At 51.3% G+C, this 18,016-nt stretch overlaps 6 protein-coding genes across 6 annotated transcripts; 3 read left to right on the top strand and 3 right to left on the bottom strand.

The window, feature by feature from the left end:
• Positions 1–110: 110 nt before the first annotated feature.
• Positions 111–3,320, top strand: ATEG_05795 (putative NRPS-like enzyme; the record flags this gene model as incomplete). The annotated part of the gene is made up of 2 exons (XM_001214973.1): positions 111–1,135; positions 1,193–3,320. 2 exons carry the CDS (start codon positions 111–113, stop codon positions 3,318–3,320), a joined length of 3,153 nt encoding a protein of 1,050 aa, XP_001214973.1.
• Positions 3,321–3,598: 278 nt separating this feature from the next.
• On the bottom strand, positions 3,599–7,160 carry ATEG_05794 (putative DNA damage repair protein Mus42; the record flags this gene model as incomplete). The annotated part of the gene is made up of 2 exons (XM_001214972.1): positions 3,599–7,038; positions 7,106–7,160. The coding sequence occupies 2 exons, from the start codon at positions 7,158–7,160 to the stop codon at positions 3,599–3,601; spliced, it is 3,495 nt and encodes a 1,164-aa protein (XP_001214972.1).
• Positions 7,161–7,454: 294 nt separating this feature from the next.
• Positions 7,455–8,330, top strand: ATEG_05793 (pre-mRNA-splicing factor ISY1; the record flags this gene model as incomplete). Its single annotated transcript, XM_001214971.1, has 2 exons — positions 7,455–7,457; positions 7,578–8,330. 2 exons carry the CDS (start codon positions 7,455–7,457, stop codon positions 8,328–8,330), a joined length of 756 nt encoding a protein of 251 aa, XP_001214971.1.
• A 1,662-nt stretch (positions 8,331–9,992) lies between these two features.
• ATEG_05792 (uncharacterized protein) lies at positions 9,993–12,006 on the bottom strand (the record flags this gene model as incomplete). Its single annotated transcript, XM_001214970.1, has 5 exons — positions 9,993–10,988; positions 11,041–11,273; positions 11,329–11,490; positions 11,549–11,804; positions 11,854–12,006. 5 exons carry the CDS (start codon positions 12,004–12,006, stop codon positions 9,993–9,995), a joined length of 1,800 nt encoding a protein of 599 aa, XP_001214970.1.
• Positions 12,007–12,676: 670 nt separating this feature from the next.
• ATEG_05791 (enoyl-CoA hydratase/isomerase family protein) lies at positions 12,677–13,705 on the bottom strand (the record flags this gene model as incomplete). The annotated part of the gene is made up of 4 exons (XM_001214969.1): positions 12,677–13,251; positions 13,314–13,388; positions 13,439–13,615; positions 13,663–13,705. 4 exons carry the CDS (start codon positions 13,703–13,705, stop codon positions 12,677–12,679), a joined length of 870 nt encoding a protein of 289 aa, XP_001214969.1.
• A 373-nt stretch (positions 13,706–14,078) lies between these two features.
• ATEG_05790 (uncharacterized protein) lies at positions 14,079–17,800 on the top strand (the record flags this gene model as incomplete). Its single annotated transcript, XM_001214968.1, has 10 exons — positions 14,079–14,162; positions 14,207–14,279; positions 14,329–14,556; positions 14,616–15,071; positions 15,133–15,184; positions 15,410–15,688; positions 15,827–15,920; positions 15,981–16,912; positions 16,973–17,526; positions 17,664–17,800. 10 exons carry the CDS (start codon positions 14,079–14,081, stop codon positions 17,798–17,800), a joined length of 2,889 nt encoding a protein of 962 aa, XP_001214968.1.
• Positions 17,801–18,016: the final 216 nt, after the last annotated feature.

Here is an 18,016-nt window from a genome sequence, read left to right as displayed (position 1 = left end):
TCCCGTCCACCGAGAGTCAGTCATTTAAAGACTAAGGCATTCCCAGTCAATCTAACACTGATCTCTTCCCAGTCTACGAATGCACCATTCCGAGAACAACAACCACGAATATGTTGTCGACAGTCCCTCCCCAACCCCCATCTGTATCAGAGAAGCTGAGGGAGGACGAATCCCAACTCACCGGCCGAAATCCTCAGAAAGATCCACGTACGGTTGATGAGCTTATCCGACATCGTGCCTCCCTAGGTGTCTCGCAACCTATTATCTCCTATCCATCAAGTGGCATTGAATATGTCGACTATCCGCTACAGCAGTTGGATATTTTCGCCTTTCGGGTGGCCAAGTTGCTGGAATCCCGAGTTCCGCCTCGGTCGTCGTCGAAAACTACTCCAGCAGTAATGGCGATGCTTGGTCCTTCTAATCTCAACTACCTGGTGATGCTCTTGGCACTGGCTAAGCTAGGCCATACCGGACTTCTTCTCTCTACGAGAATATCTGTGGAAGCCTACGTCTCGTTGCTGGAAAGGACACAGTCGCGTCATATGTTCATCCATGCCTCGCTTAGGGACACGGCCAAAGAGATCAAGAAGCGACTACCAGATCTGCATGTCGACGAGATACCCACTGAGGAAGTCTACAATTATCCCATTACGACCAATGAAGTCGACACGAATGTCACTCCCTGGCTTGACATGGCTGCGGAATCGAACCATGTCGCCTGGATCATCCACTCGAGCGGATCGACGGGTCTCCCAAAACCGATTTTCCATACTCAAACAGCAGCACTTAAGAACTACGCCTCGAACATGAATATGTCCGGCTTCATCACACTGCCACTGTATCATAACCATGGGCTTAGCGTGCTCTTCCGCACCATCCACTCATGCAAGAGACTGTGGCTCTACAATGCGGACCTCCCGCTGACAAGACAGTATCTGCTGGATATTATGCGCTCCCATGACCTGGAGATATTCTACGGTGTTCCGTACGCGCTGAAGCTTCTCGCTGAAACCGAGGAAGGTATAGCTGAGCTGGCCAAGCTTAAAGCTGTTATGTTCGGTGGCTCCGCTTGTCCAGACTCGCTGGGGAACCTCCTTGTTTCTAAGGGAGTGCATCTCGTCAGCCATTATGGATCGTGAGTATACATTGGCATAAGTGATCCTGAATAGAGCATTCTGACGGATGAACACAGGACCGAGACCGGACAATTGATGACGTCCATGCGGCCACGTGAAGATAAAGAATGGGATTACGTGCGCCCAACTGAAGCTGTGAAGCCCTACCTCCGGTTTGAAGAAAGATTTCCAGGGATATTCGAGATCATCTGTCTCGATGGATGGCCGTCAAAAGTTATGTCTAACAGACCTGATGGCTCTTACGCCATGAAGGACCTCTTCATAAAGCACCCAAACATGGAGGCGTACAAGTATTATGCTCGACTTGACGACACCATCGTCCTGGTGAACGGCGAGAAGGTGAACCCGTTGGACATGGAAGGCAGAGTCAGACAACACAGCGAAGTGGCCGAAGCTATTGTATTTGGAGCTGGCAAGGCCTGCATTGGTCTGGTGGTGATTCGTGCTCCCGGCACTTCGTCTCTTTCTGACGACGCTATCATCGATATCATCTGGCCCAGCATCGAGAAGGCGCACGAGGCGATGCCCGCGTTTGGTCAGCTCTCAAGGAGTATGATCATCGTCCTACCTGAGAATACCAAATTCCCTCGCACCGACAAGGGCACCGTCATCCGACAAGCTTTTTACAGGGAGTTTGCTGATCTACTCGAGAGAGCCTATGAGACAGAAGATGCTATGACCGGATCGCAAGTGCTATCAGAGGCAGAGCTGAGAGCATTTATTAGGAAACAACTCCTCCAGCTCTTACCTCTCAAGGATAACGCTCGACTTACCGATGACTCTGACTTCTTTTCCCTTGGAATGGACTCGCTCCAAGCGACTCAACTGCGATCGGTCATTCTTAAGACGTTAAATACCAATGGACACAAGCTCGGACTGAATATCGCTTTTGACCATCCTACGATCAACTCTCTTGCGCGCTACCTTGACTCACTCAACTCCGGGTCTGTGAACGGTGTCGTGTCGGTGGAGGACCAAATGAGCAGCTTAATAGCGAGGTATAGCCTGTTCGAGAGGCATAAACCACGCCCGAATGGCTTGGACGGGAGATACATACTGGTAACGGGTGCCACCGGGTCATTGGGCGGCCACGTCGTTGCACAGCTTTCGGCCATGGATATTGTCCAAAAGGTCTACTGTCCCATACGTGCAGGTTCTCCCATCGCGGCCTACGAACGCCTCGCCGCATCCATGCGCACCCGGCAAATATACGAGAAACTTCCCGACGCAGCCCGCAGCAAACTCGTCGCGCTCCCCTGTGATCTGTCGGACCCTCAGCTGGGCTTCGATTCATTCACCTACAACACGATCACCTCCGAGCTCACAGACGTAATCCACTGTGCCTGGTCGGTTAACTTCAACATGAGACTCATGAGCTTTGAACACACCAACATTGGGGGTCTCAAGAATCTTATCGACCTATGTCTGAAGGCCCAAAGACCAGCACCGGCATCCTTCAACTTCTGTTCATCCGTCAGCACCGTGGTCAATACGGATGCCGACGTTGTTCCGGAGGCACTACCGAAGCTCAATCACGCCCAGAACATGGGGTACGCGCAATCGAAGCTTGTAGCAGAGCACATCTGCGTGAAGGCCGCTCAGGATGCCCGTCTCCCTGCGCGCGTTCTTCGTATCGGCCAGGTCATCGGGGACCAGGAAAACGGCATCTGGAACGCAACGGAGGCCATCCCGCTGATGTTGCAGAGCGCGATTACGATAGGCGCCCTACCGAAGCTCGATGAATCTCCCCTCTGGCTACCCGTGGACGTTGTCGCAGGCACCGTGATCGACATCTCCCTCTCCAGTGTTGGGGCTAGCCTGTCTTCTGTCACAGACTCCAAAGTTGTTTTCAACATTGTGAGCCAGCATTCCTTCCACTGGACTCGGGATTTGCTTAGATATCTCCGCGCTGAGGGGCTCGAGTTTGAGGAGGTGGAGCAACAGGAATGGGTCCGGCGGCTGAGGATGTCGAAGCCCGACCTCGACGCCAATCCGCCGTTCAAGTTACTCGATTTCTTCGCTAGCAAATACGACACGGATCAGCCCCGGCGGTCATTGCAGTGGCATACCAATAATGCGAGAAGGGTGTCCCCTACTCTTGCTAATGCAGGCCCTCTGACTCAGGAGCTCGTTGGGAAAATGCTTCGCTATTTCCGCAATGAGGCTTGGCAGGCGAAATCATAGACCGAGTGGTATAGTTCGTTGTGATGCGCTTCATTCTGTGTTGTTCTAATTTTGCGTAGAGTCAGGACTGTTCCAGGCTAATAGATCCGTTCGTTACGCTATCACTTGTTTTGCGAATGGTGGCACTGTGCCAATAGTATACACATTAGGTTTGAATACAGACTACTAAACCTGATAAGACATGGACAGCGAATATTCCAATCTTTTCCAAAACGTCATGAGAAATCGTAGACTCGTCGCTCTGGATATACACAGCTAAAAATAATTTACCATGAAAATCAAGCGAAGTCGGCATGAGGCAACCCTCGTTTGTCGAGACCTTCATTGACGCTCGTGCGAATCTTCTGTAAGGCTTCATCCCAGGTGACTGTGCCTTCCAAGCGACTAGTCGATGCGCTTTTAGAAGGTCCACTTGCTTCCTTCATATCCTCAACGAGCCATGTCAACCAGCTGACAACAGACACGGCTTTGTCGATATCTTTCTCTTCGAGAACGACACGGGTCAGGTAGTGAGAAAGTGAATCAACGTCATCAGTGAAAGGACCTTCGTCAGCGAACGCCGCATGCCAGGAACCAACTGCATTGCGCAAATCTGGCAGACTTGAAAGCTTCCTGGACGTGAATGTAGGTTTCTCGGGGAGTGGAGGAAGCTTCAGTCGTTTTTGCGGCTGTGGCGGGGCAGGGGCAGGGGCGGGCGGTTGGAGTTTTGCTGACGCAGGGGCGTTGGTAGAACGCTGTTGCAACATACGGGCCCTCTTTTGCTCCTCGAGAACTTCGCGGCGGATGTCATCTGGGAGCTCTGCGAGGAACTCCTCTGATATTTCCGTTTCTTCTACCCCCGGGGTGGCCTGCCTTGAACGAGGCTCCTCATTCACCGTCGAGGACGTGGTTGTCCTGACAAACATGAAGTTCGATTGCGTAAGGGTCATGTTGCCGACTGCTTTAGTGCTAGGGCGGCCGCGTCGCTTCTTGGTTGGCGTTGTAGGCTTTTTGAACATCAGGCCTCCTGACGATGAGGGCCGAGCGCTTGATGCAATAGCTGCTGCTTGCGGGGGGTTTGTTGTCCTCGATGGCTGGTTGTAATAACCAAGTACTTCGGCTCGTACATCCTCGGGCAACGCGGCAAGGGCGTCAGGGTCTAGCTGGGACTGAGGAGGGAGTTCTGTTGCTGCAGATCGTTGGGCATTGCGTGCGGGAGGGCAAGGCGAAGTTGATCGAGAATTTTGTCGGGACTTGCCCTGCGAGATAAGTCGGGATCTGATGTCATTGGGAAGTTCGGCAACGACCTTAGGGTCTGTTTGGGTTGGCATGATGAACTGAGTGCCCGAAAGATTGAGAGGCTTCTGGGTGCTATCATTCAGAGATGGGCCGTGGCGAACTGAGTCAGTTTCGCCTTTGTGAGGGCTTTCCAGATCATCGGGATCGTGATGTTTCTCGACGCTTTTGCGCACGGGAGATGCCTTGAAATTCAGTTGTTGTTGACTGCTACTGACACTCCCTCCTGGCCCTGGTTTGAGAGGTTCCAGTTTCGTCATTTGAACCCCCAATCCTCGCAAGTCACCAGGCGAAATTGCGAGCCCTTTCAGCATGGAGATTGCCTCTTTAGCGAGAACATCAGTTGCATTCGTTGCCACCCCAAGTATGACACTCTTGTTGAAGGTGTCACACTTCCCGTGACCCAAGTGTTTGACCGGCTCCAGTGGCGCATCCGCAGACCTGCGCATCACTTTCAGTGTCAATTGTTTCCCCTTCACTAGGTTCTCTACCAGACGGCGGTGGAGCTCGGCGCACAACGACTTGACGAAATCATCCGCTTGCTCCTGATTGACGAACCGGATCCCCCAATTGACTTCCGCGGAGACAGACTTCCGCATCACTTCGTTTCCAACTTCAGTACGGTCAATCCCGCGAGCGTAATCCCAGAGCTTAGCGCCTGTCTTGGGGCCGAGGGTAGAAGTGAGCCTCTCACGCGACAGTTCCCGGATATCTTTGACTAGCTTCACGCCAAGCTCCTCCATTTTTGTGGCGAGGCTGTACCCAACTCCAGGTAAATTCTGTACAGATAAATTCCCAATGAAGTCTAGAACCGCATCCGGTTTCAACTGGAATTGACCGGCGGGTTTCGCTTTTCGCAAAGCCACCTTGGCTTGCAAAATGTTACCGCCAATTCCCACAGAGACAGCACAGCCTGTCTTTGCTTTCACAGAGTCGCGTAGATTCTGCGCTATTTCGTCGGCTCTGGCCTGTTCTCGATAGATGGAACCTTCGGATATTCCACGGCCATCAGTGCCGCCAGCCTCATGGCATTGTGTCGTGATATCCACGAGTGCCTCGTCAATGCTAACACTCTGGACGACACCATCAATGGAAAGAATAGAGCTGTAAAATTTCTGGCTCGCATCTTCGTACGCGGCAAAATCATAAGGTAGCACCTTCAACTCAGGGCATTCCTGAAGAGCACCTTTCATCCACATGCCGTTCTTGACCCCCCGAGCGCGGGCAGGATAGTTGCAGCTTGCAATCTCAGAGCCTGACCCAGTACCATGAGCGATGGCGACTGGCTTGCCATCGAGTTCTGGGTGTTTAAGCGACGATACAGCTGCAAAAAAGCAATCGAAGTCAACGTGGAGTATATAGCGCCTTGCACCAGGTGCAAGTTTGCGACGCGAATCTTGTGCTTGGGATTTCTCCCGAGCGCTTGCCTGAAGCTGAGCCTTCAGTTCAGCTTTCCAGGTCGAAAGGTGGTGCAATCGGGATTCTCTGTAGAACTGTTGTATAAACTCGGGATTGGCGACGCTGGAGTTCCTCATCCGAGGATCTGCTAAGAGTTGTGCATTATATTCCTCTGGGGTCATGTCAGATCTGACAGCGATGGTGTCATGCCCGGCGGACGGGGGACTAGGGGCTACATCGGGTGGAGGGTCCGGTGGTTGATCATCCATTGAATCCGACGCTGGATCTACCTGTTCCGAAGGAGGTATGTTGGTCACTGGAGCCTCGGTATCCTCGATAATGCGAGGCTCTGGGGGTGTTGGCCGTTTGGTGGTGTCTTCATAGGACGTAAAGCTGGGGAATTCACCATAATCCGACTGAGATTGGTTGATCAAACGATCATCCGATGCTGATTCAGTGGTTGTGGTGGTATCAACCAAACGAGGTAAAGATTCATCCAGTCCAGTCTCCATGACCACCATAGATTCCTTCAGTTGGGACGCATACCAACTTGACGTACTTTGGTCTCTGTATCTCGATTGTGGAGAATTTGACTGGCTGAGAATACGTCCGTTGTCGAATCTCAAGATCTTCTGCGACTGCCCTTCATCAACAACCCGAAACGAGTCCCATGGGAGCAGTCGCCCCGCTTTAATGCTTTCCACTACCCACGCTGGTTTGACGATACGGTATCTCCGGAATTCTTCTCGCTTCTTCGGGGTTAAGGAGCTGGCGATGATATGAGTGGCAGCTGTCTTCCCATCAAGATATTGCAAGAACCCGCCGCCATGGCTAACGATCAGCCGATGGAGATCCTGCAGAGAAGGCTGCGTGTACCCGTTGACATGTGCGACTACACCACGAAAGATGGGAGGACAGTCACCAGCCGACGAGCGAATTTCGGCGTCCAAGTTCTGTAGCTTGAGCTTCTTGCGACGCATATAGTCGCCGAAGCCGCCGAACGTCGAGCCTTCATACTCTTCGCCTTCTTCATGATCAAAAGTATCTGGGTCGTGTTAGTGGAGGGTCCATATGAAAGAATAACAGCCACAGGCAGTTGGGGAAGGACTTACGCGACTCAATACGTTTGCGAACTATAGAGGAGTTTTCGTCAAGTCGGGAGCCCATATTGGGCCGACAACAGAAGCATCGTCAAGATGGCGATAGCACGGATAACACAATGGGGTTGACGCGGTGGCGCAAAAGACGACGCGGGGGACTGATGCGTGATCACGTGCTCTTATCAATAATCGGCACGTGACGTTGACGGACGGGTATGGTAACCGCGCGTTTAAGGTTAGCGCTCGCTTGGACCGAACGTTCGTTGAACCCACCCGAGCTTGGGTTCAACTTCAAGAGGTTGTATTTCGCATCCTCTCCACGTCGCTTTCCTCTCTTCCGTACACCTCTCTGCCCTTCATCATGGTGAGTACACCCTGTCTTCCTCAAAACGAGCTGTCGGGATGATTTTGATCTCTAATCCCTCACAAACCTGGGCGACGAAAAAAATATGAGCTGATCGCTAACCAAATACTTCTGAATCAGGCGCGCAATAGCGAGAAGGCGCAGTCGATGCTCTTCCGATTTCGGGCCCAGCAGGCCGCGGAGATCGGAATCATCGACATTGGACGAACTCGACGCCCTAAGGCCATCACGTCGGTCGACTCCATCCCGATGTGTGAGAAATGGCGAGGTCAGGTCCTGAAAGAAATCTCGCGGAAGGTGTCTCGAATCCAAGAGCCGAGCCTGAGCGACTACCAGATCCGTGATTTGAATGACGAGATCAACAAACTCATGCGAGAGAAATGGACATGGGAAATGCAGATTCGGAATCTTGGTGGACCCAATTATATGCGTGGCTCAGGCCGTGTCTACGACGATGAAGGGCGGGAAATTCCAGGAGGTGGCAAGGGATACCGGTATTTTGGTCGTGCGAGGGAACTACCCGGCGTCAAGGAGATGTTTGAAGCTGCCGCTCGACGAGGTCGCGGACCTGCGGAGGAAGAAGAGGAGAGCCGTGGGCGAGGGGGTGATATCGCAACCAAGAAGGTGGATGCCAACTACTTCGGCTATGGTTTGGACGAAGAAGATGGCACGCTACTTGCTTATGAGAAGCAGAAGGAAAAGGAGGCCATCGAGCGTTTGCGTGGAAAGAAGGAGGATGATGCTGAGGATGGATGGGAACCCCTACCGGGAGACGCCGGTGACGGGGTCGAATGGCGGTTGCCAACCCTTGAGGAGGTCCAGGAAGAGCTCGTGGATCGGAGACGGAGACGACTGCTAGATAAGATCACTTAATTGTTGTCCGTGTCTTCGGGTTTTATATTCGGTTATGCATCGGCGTTATCTGGGTCATTGTGCCTTACTTCCATTATACTGATTCCACATTGATTGTTTCATACCACTTTTCACCGTTGATGTTGTCGTTCTCCGCATCCAAGGGAGTCGAAGAAAAATCTCTTGAATGATACCAATATTATTCGTTGTTCTGTACAATAAAGGGTCGTTATATACATGGTGTTTATGGCTCCCGAGACCTTGATCTTTTCTTTGCCATCTTTTCGGCCTTCATGGCCTGAGTTATGCTCATGCCCGCTGGATCCTGCGTTCCTTCCTTGCGGCGAAGTTCCTCTGCCTGGAGATCGTCGAGAATGAATCTCCCCAGGCCGCCGGAGCGCCACTTCTGAATGAAGTGTAACGCAGCAAGGTCTGTGTTCGGAATACCGCCCTTGGCAAGAAGACCGGTGTGACGAGCGAAGTCGTTCAATAGAGGTGATATTTCATTTGTCGGTGGAGACCAACGCTGGTAAACTCCAGCATCATGAAGGTTGATATGATACAGCAGATAATCCGCCAGCGTGACAGGTGAGATAACCGAGTCCTTGACGCAGCCACAGAGCGCCAACTTCAACATGTTTTCTGCGTCAGGAACGTAAGGCATGAAGACACCTGGGGTGTCAAGCACGTATACATGAGCCCCGTTCTCTCGCTCGATGATCTTCACCGGCGTTCCGATCTTCCTGGTGATACCGGGCTGACCTCCGGTCTGCACTGCTTTGGCTTTGCCCACGCCCTGATTCCGAAGGTTGTTGATCAACGTCGATTTACCAACATTGGGCATACCGACTACCATTACACGGCATCCAACTAGCTTATCGGGCCCTTCGGCGTCATTGCGCAGATGTTTTAATATAGAGCTGACATCAGGACGAGATGAGGAGCTAACGAAGAAAACCGCGCTATTCGGGTCGAATTTCTGGACTCTTTGTTCGATCTATGCAGCGTAAAAGAGTTATTATAATTTCCTCATAGATAGACTTCGAAGATAAAGTAAGATCGGTCATTTACTCACAGACTGTTGGATTGTAGAACCTGGTTCCGCTCCCAGGTCCCTTTTCGTATATACTATCAACCGTCGTATCTTTCCCAGCGCTTCTTCAAACATTGGGTTTATAGAAGTAACAGGCACCCGGTAATCACGGCACTCGACCACATAATCGATGGAAGAAAGCATATTCTGCATTTTCTTCAGGCCAGCCCTGTGATGGCCGAGATAATATGACCGCGGAATGGACCCATAATTGGGGAATGTCTGGCGGGGAATGAATTTCGCGGCCATCACGAAAATGCCGTTAAGCACAGTCCGTGGTAAATAAGTCGAGATAAAGGAGCGAGATCTTTTCTTGCATGCATCGTCTCAAATCAGAGAGCTGTCGGAAATGCGACGTTCTATCGGGGAAATTCCCTCCTGTAACCATTTTGTGCCGGTCCATAAAAGCGGCAACTAAAGCGGTGACCGCTGTCGCGACGCCCTACGAAGTGGATGTTTACTTGAACGTCTTCTAAATACTTCTCACGCACATAGCGCCAGTCTCATCCATGTGCGGAGATTCACCTTCAATCATCTAGATCGCCATCGTGTCGTAACTCCATGCCACGAGGAACCGCTCTGTCTACTTTCTATTTACAAAATTCGGCAAAATAGTTGTCCAAACCGGCCACATCCTGGAGACTTCCCATCCACGCAACATGCTGATCAGGTCGACATAGCACAAGACACCCCGCACTCTGCTCCTCAATGCCGTACCCTTTATATGCCTGGCCAGGCTCTTTATCATATGTTCCATCATCAGAAAATACTCTCCAGTAGTCCCATCCCATGGTCTCGTCGAATGGATGAAAGATCTCTGGAAGTTCTAAGAGGTTGATCGAGTCAATCGGGCTCGAATGAATGAGAATAGGCTCAAGGGGAAGTGAGCGGCCCCTGCTACCTTGCTTCTTTCTCAAATGTGATAGGTGAGAGCGGCAGCTCAATGTCTCTGCGAAAGAAATCAGATCATCCATTTTCCCGGGCCGACGCAAGTCACCAGGAAAGACGAGTAGTCTCCAGGACCCATCACTAGTCAGTCTCTCTGTCAAATGTATACGGCTTCCGGAGCACTGGTATATGACCCGGAAGGACGGAAGCCTCATCCCTAGCTTGATGTTTTTCGCAACGCTCGAGTTGGTGCATTTCTCGTCTGCTACCAAGACGCTGTGCGGATAAGTAACCCCCACCCCAGCCATGAACCCAGAAAATCTCTCGCGAATACTGTCAATACCCCCGGAATCGCTATCCTGTTTAGCTCCGGTAGGGCTTTCGTTTTCGTCGTCCTGGTATGCGTGTACGAGCTGGGTGTCTAACTCCATCAATTCTTCGGCAACTGGATGCCGCTCGGTGTGGTATGTTTCGAGTATAATGGGGTCTGCAATTCCGGTGATAACAGACCCGAGCTTCCAAACCAAATTATATGTATCTTGGATGGATATGTTCATTCCTTGGCCCCCTTTTGGGGAGTGGGTATGTGCTGCGTCGCCTGCTAGGAAGACCCTGCAAATGATCAGCTTGCCGCTCAGCTGTTCCGAAGGACTTTCCATACCGTTCATTTGGTCTGTATTGTGTGGCCAGACGCTGACCTATCTTTGAAGCTGTTAGCTTCAGCTGTATCAAAGGGACGTGTATTCATACCGGATATATTGACCACCAGTCACAATACTTGTAGGTCAGTTGGTATGGCTTCATGATCTTCTGTGCCATATCGACCAAGTCCTTGGGACCGATATCAGAATGATCCATTCCGATCTTTGACTCCCCGTCTTCGTCTAGATGGATATAGAACCTGACCAGTCGGTTCTCTCGGGGCGCTGTCATGATGCTTCCGTGGGGCTCCGATTGTATTGCACAAGATTGGCGAATGTCAGCTAAGGTGGGCTGTCAGTAGCGTGGAAACCATGTAATTCATCACGGGATGCATACGGAAGTCTGTTATAGGTGCTATATCTATGACGCCCCAGGTGGAGTCTTCGGACCTTGCCTCAACAGGGACATTCAACTGGTTCCGGGCCCAACTATGCGCGCCATCGCACGCAATGACATACCGAGCATGGATCACCTCGTTTGCTTCCGAGCTTTTCTCGTCTTGCATATGGTAAGCCAGCGAATCATATATGGAAAAAACAAGAAAGGGCGTGCATACCATCTTTGTGCGAGACTCTCTTCACTTCCACAGCCACTGGAAAGTCATCCTCTGGATTCCTGGAACCTTGACTGATTTCCATGGAGACCGCCCGCAGATTTCGTTCGACCTTCTGTCCTTTGCCTTTTAGGTAGTCAAGGAACACCTCCTCCACAGCCCCTTGGTTAAGCAGGATTTGACCATATCTCGACAATTTTCCAGGTGATGATCCGTGTCTCTTGCGTCGTTCAATTCTGCCTGTCTCATTGTTGAGAGCCTTGGTTGTGTGAGCCCCAGACGGATTCCAAAGGTCCTGCCGTACATACCCAATAGCCCATATCAACATCCGAGACTCCCTGTCGCAGAATCGGATCGATAATGCCAAAGCTGTCTAAGATCTCTAGAGTCCGACTTTGCATACCATCGGCATGGCCAGTCTGTGTCCGCGTCGCTTTTTCGTCAATTATTCGGGTGGCCATGCTGTACTGAGCTGCCCAACATGCGGCCATAAGACCGCATGGTCCGGCACCTACGATCAGAAGATCGGTATACTGGGGCTTGGTTGGCATCTTGAATTATCCATGGAATAAACTCCAATTAATCATAGAGAGCAAGACTGTTATCGTGAAATGAAGATGTTGTGTGGTTGGGAAAAAAAAAAACGTATATATTCTTTTGGTGGTTGATGAACCGACGTCATAATGAGCAAGAGGAAGCCCAAAGGTCCATCATTGTCTTTAGGTTTCACCAGCTTATTTGGAGCTGCATCACATTGTCTTAGAAAAGGGTACAAGGTTTGACTGGGTCGGTTATATGCGTTTAAGAGTAGCTCATCAGATTCTGGAGTCTACGAACGATCTCCGCGCACCACTGATGAGCAAGAGGCGCGTAGTACATTCAACAACAGAGAAACCATGAGCCTGAGCCATACACAAGCAGAGTTTAACAATGGCTATGTCTCTAGGTTTAAAGCCTTTCTAATATTCTTAAAGAGTTCTCAATCTCCCAAGTTTCTGTGTTACACAATCTGGCTGGATCTTTAGTGAAACCAAAAGAGGTCCATATGCCAAAGTCATGTTTAGCATGCGCTCAATATCAAAATAATCTACAGAGATGACTTCAGGCGTCCGGACACGCAGCCTTTGTTTCCTACTTCGAAGTCAGGGACAGATTCAAAAACATACGAATGACAAGACGGAACACAATACCTTTCATCAACTGCTCCCTCTTTCTCATAAACCTCTCATGAGGAGCTCCATCCACAAATCTCTCGGCCAATGCGTCTATCGAGTCATACACAGCAAACAGCCTATCCTTGCGCAATGGCGCATTTTGCAGTCTCTTTGACTCGATCATGCTCTTCCCGTCGTTCACAGCCAACTGTTCCTCCAGGAACGCGATGACACAATCATGGAAGCCCTCCGCAGGAAAGATCCTGTTGACCAACCCCCACGATTCTAGCTCTTCTACTGAGCATTTTCGACCGAACATGAGCATCTCATTTGCGCGACGGACGCCCATGCTTTGAGCAAATGTGAGTGTGCTGCCGTTCTCGGGAACTAGGCCGAGAGCGTTAAATGGGACTTGCAGCCAGGCCCCTTTGGCGGCGAGCACAATGTCGGCAACGCCTTCAAACCATGCTGCACCACCTCCGACTCCGGGGCCATTGAGGGCCAGTACGAGGACCTTACTGTGGTCGATCATGGAGCGAAGCATCTCAAGGGCTAATGACAGTGCCGATTAGGTTATAGCTCGAGCGATGAATGGTTCAGAGCGTATAACCCACCTCGTGAGAATCGAGACAAGTAATATACCTTGATCTCGGCGGGTGCGTAATGGGCAGGTGGGGGGTCGGTCGATGCTACAGTCGAATTATTATGGTGTCTTGAGACCTGTTCCTTCTATGCCTACCTTTCACATCTACTCCAGCCGAGAAGAACCGACCGTTGCCTGTCAGGACGGTGAAGATGGTGTCTGGGCGTTCGTTGAGCTCTCGAAAAGCCTTGACAATGTCCATGGACATTGTATCACTGAACGCATTTAGAGCTTTCGGTCTGTTGAGCTGTAGGATTTGTGAATATGGTGGTACTGATTTCCACAAGTACATGTACTGACAGTTATGATCCCAATCTGACCCCTGATCTCGACAGTGAGATCTGTGTAGTTGGGCAAGAACATGGTGCTGTACGAAGGTTGGAATTTCAGGTATTTGTAAAGATGACTGGAAGTGGACAGGCTAGATAGACTAGACCTCCCCGTCTGAAAGAGTCCGTGAGTTACTCTACGAAGGAAGCGAGAATGTGTTTACTATGCTCTTCCGTGGATTCATATTATCTCCGCACATCGAGCGTCTCATCGAGTGTTTGCTTGGACCCCGCTCAAGCTGACTTCTGACTCACAACATCGACCTCGGAGGCTCGTATAATTACCGAGGCAATCTCCCTGCTGCAACATACTTCCAGCGAGACCTCAGAAATTGACTGTCGGAAAGCCTTGCGTTGATACTGATATTATAACTCGTCTCGGCGGATCAATCTTTGCGGACAACGAGATGCAGCAGAACAGCCATAATCCCACTCGCTTGAGACAGATTGCTCTCCTAGCTTCAGATCTCTCCGCAGCAGAAGATACCCTGGTAAGTCTGCTCCAAAGTCCATTAGCTTTGGCTGACGGGCGCAGAACACGGTCTTAGGAACCGAAGTTGTCTTCCGAGATGCACAGGTGGCACAATGGGGGCTTCGCAACTTCTTAAGTATGGAACACATCTTCTGCTGGGAAAGTCCATAGAACTGACGCATCAGTCGCTATTGGTGGTGATATCATTGAAGTAGTCTCGCCATTCCGTGACGGGACGACTGCGGGCAGACTGCTCAAGAAACGTGGGGACGGTGGCTACATGATCATCATGCAGACTCTCGATGCGGTGGCTCGAAAGAACTACATTGAATCGCATGGTCTATCCAAGGTCATCTTTAGCCATGAAACGCAAGACGGTTATTGTATTCAGTATCATCCAAAAGGCATTCCTGGTTTGTCTCCCAACATGAAGGAACGTTGACCGTGCATTACGGGAATTAACCATGAACAGGCGGTATGATGCCCGAGCTCGATTCGCACAAGCCATCACCTGAAAACCCGGAGCCATTGATGTCTCCATTCAGTCCATGGCATGCATGTGGAACCGACTACAAGTCTTATTCTGCCGGCATGCGCCGCGCCTCCCATCTACAGCTCTTACAGGCCACCTGTCGTTTGAAGCCAGGCGAAAAGGACACTGAAGGTGCTGCTCGAACTTGGGAACAAGTATTTGGTGCCAAGCGTGAGGGAAGCGAGTTGGTCTTTACGAACAGTCGACTGAAATTCACGAAAGGAGTTGACGGGCTGCCGGAAGGACTGGAATCTATCACGATTGGGGTGAAGGAGAAGGCAAGATATGATGATATTCTTCGCCGGGCCGGGAACCAAAACGTGTATAGAGATGGGCGCGCCGTTATGCTGGGGGTGGAGTGGCGTTTTGTGCCGCTACCGGATAGCGAGGCCAGAAGTAAAATCTAGTTGCGAATGGTGCTGGTGGTGGGAATAGACAAATTCTGCTCAGATTGTAGGGCTATGGTTGTCTTACGTCACTGCTAGCCGCGAAGGAACAAATTGCCCAAAGTAGATAGACGATTAGGCTCTTGGCTCAGGAACTAAACTTCCCTTCAACATCACACTCAATCGAATACATGAGGCCAACTACAATCCCACGGACTTCTCAACCAGGCCTTTGGACATCATGTCCTTGATTTCCGCTTTCCGGCCTCGCTCTACACGCGGAGGAGAATCTTCACTTCGTCATCGGCCTCATCCGAGACGACCGCGAAAAAGCACTAGATCCGACAGCGGCGGGGCTCTACACGCCGACGCTGGAGATGAAGAACCAGACGATGCGCACTCCATCATCACACCGTCCAAACACACACCTAAAGCGTTTCGTGTTCTGCGTGGCTCTGTTTCGACGGGAGGTCCACTCCGTCCGTTTCGGCTGGTGAAACAGGATATCGTGAATCTTCGGCGGCGATATGTGTCGGACTGGACCCTGTTCAATCAGCTGGTATTTGCCAGCGCCGTCTACGTTTTCTTCACGAATCTCTTACCAGGAATCACCTTCGCGAGTGATCTGTATGTCCGCACCGGCAAGAGTTGGGGAACCATAGAGGTTGTGTTCAGTACTGGGCTGTGCGGGGTTATTTTTTCACTGTCAGTCTCCATGTATGTCCGGCATTCTCGGACATAACTGTAGCTGATGGTATACTACAGGTTCTGTGTTCAGCCGTTGAATATCCTGGGGGTCACAGGGCCATTCTCGGTACTGGCGGAGAATATCTACGCACTCTGCCAGGAAGTATTCGATGTATAGCAACCCACCACCGGCTGGAACAATGAACCCTCAATAAACTGATACATCCTTTAGGTCCCTTTTCTGCCCTTCATGGCCTGGTCCCTGATCCACGCTGGCTGGCTGCACTATATCCTTGCCATCATCAATGCACATGACTGGACCATGCGCTATGTAACAACCTTCGCCACAGAGATCTTCTCTCTCCTAAACAGCATAATCTACTTCCACAAAGCGATCCAGGAGTTAGAGAGAGCGCACGCATCACTCTCCTTTGCGGCTTTTCTGTATGCTGTCATCGGTGCCGTCGGCACCATGTTGCTAGCCATCTTTCTCTCAACAGCCGAGAGCTGGAAACCCTTGTTCCATCGATACATCCGCATGGGTTTGACCGAATACGCGGCTGCCATATCCATCATCGTGTTTATCGGTCTGCCGCACGTCGGCGAACTGGCAAATCTGGACAAAATGACCCTTCCCGTCAGCGAAACATTCAGACCGACGTCGCCGGACCGCGATCGGTTCTTCGTCGAGTTCTGGAAGCTGCCAGTCGGCTGGATCTTTGCAGCCATCATCCCCGGTATCATCATCACCATCCTGTTCTTCTTCGACCACGAAGTGAGCTCCATCATCTGCACGATCGACCGATACGGAACGAGGAAACCCGGCGGCTTCGCGTGGGATATCGTCCTCCTGGGCACGACAACGGCCCTCTGCGGCATCCTCGGGATCCCGCCGGCCAACGGACTCCTGCCCCAAGCCCCGCTGCACTCGGAGTCCCTGATGCATTTGGAAATGGAACAGCGCACGGTCATCGTTGACGGGGAGGAAAAGGTCGAGACGCACGAGGTGAAGCGGGTCTACGAGCAGCGATGGTCGTCGTTTCTGCACGCTGGTGCCATCCTCGCTTTCGTCAGCCCACCGCTCATGAAGGTCCTCGGACTCACGCCAACTAGCGTCCTCGCCGGACTGTTCATGTTCATGGGAGAACAGAGTTTATCCGTTAAGTATGCCACATCCAGCAGCTTTCGCCTCAGTGAAGGGGATGGCTAACCTGCTGCTTCAAGCCCAATTCTCTACCGAACTTTCTATCTCCTTACACCACCGTCAGAGCTGCCGCCTTTACCGATGTCTCTCGCGGACCCGCGGCATCGTGACTGCACTATCCCTGCTACGGACGAGACCAGCACACCCCCGCCCCGTCCGTCCTACATCCCCGTGCACCTTTACACCATCCTCCAGATCGTTACCACAGTAATTATTTTCATCGTGACGTTGACAAGAGGCGCCCCCGCTTTCCCCGTAATCATTGTTGCGCTGGTCCCGTTCCGACTTCTCGTGATGAAGCGATGGTGGCCGCGGGAGTATCTCCGATTTGTGGATGCATGGGCCTGTAGAGAAGGGACCCCCGAGGACGACGAAGATGCCGCTGCCAAGCAAGATGAGATGAGTGGTAGTAATGATGGCCACGGCAACAATCAGGAGGATGGCCTATCAGGTGGGGTTTTCGCGCCCCATGGAGAGGAGCACCAGCCGAAGACCTCGCCAGAAAGTGGAAACAATGGAGCGGATCATGACTGGATCGAGTTGGATTTTCGCACGCGTGCCGATGAGGAGTTGGGTAGATCGATTGACGCATGATGTTTTGGTAATACTAGACGTTTATATTGGAAAGTCCATAGATTCATATAGATCGTGCAAATGCTGCAAACTGTAATATCCAAAGGGTATCTTATCATACATGTCTACCTTCAATAGCGCCTGACCCGTGCCCTGCACTTCGGAGGGCACCCAAAGCCAAAAGGAAAGCTCCTTCAGGCTCTCCAGCCCTGTACGAAATCATGCAGACGATCAATGACCACGCCGAATACGGCGCTAGCACTGTCGCCAATTAGTTGGTCAAAGTGTGCGATGGCCTCTTCTTCCGTCATCTCCAAATGGAATCTCTCTTTGACTTTGAAGACAGCCTTATCAGGTTCAACACGGATGTCGGGGATGTTTGCATCGACCATCAGGCTGAAAAGATTGAGTATCAGGTTTGCAGACTTGCGAAGCGCCGTATAAGCCGTGAAGCAGTATTGCTTGAATTGGAGATAAAGAGGAGATGTCGT

Source organism: Aspergillus terreus, genomic scaffold (assembly GCF_000149615.1).
Source record: "Aspergillus terreus NIH2624 scaffold_8 genomic scaffold, whole genome shotgun sequence".
NCBI lineage: Eukaryota > Fungi > Ascomycota > Eurotiomycetes > Eurotiales > Aspergillaceae > Aspergillus > Aspergillus terreus.
The sequence above is the reverse complement of the archived record's forward strand: the minus strand, read 5'-3'. Positions and strand labels throughout refer to the sequence as shown.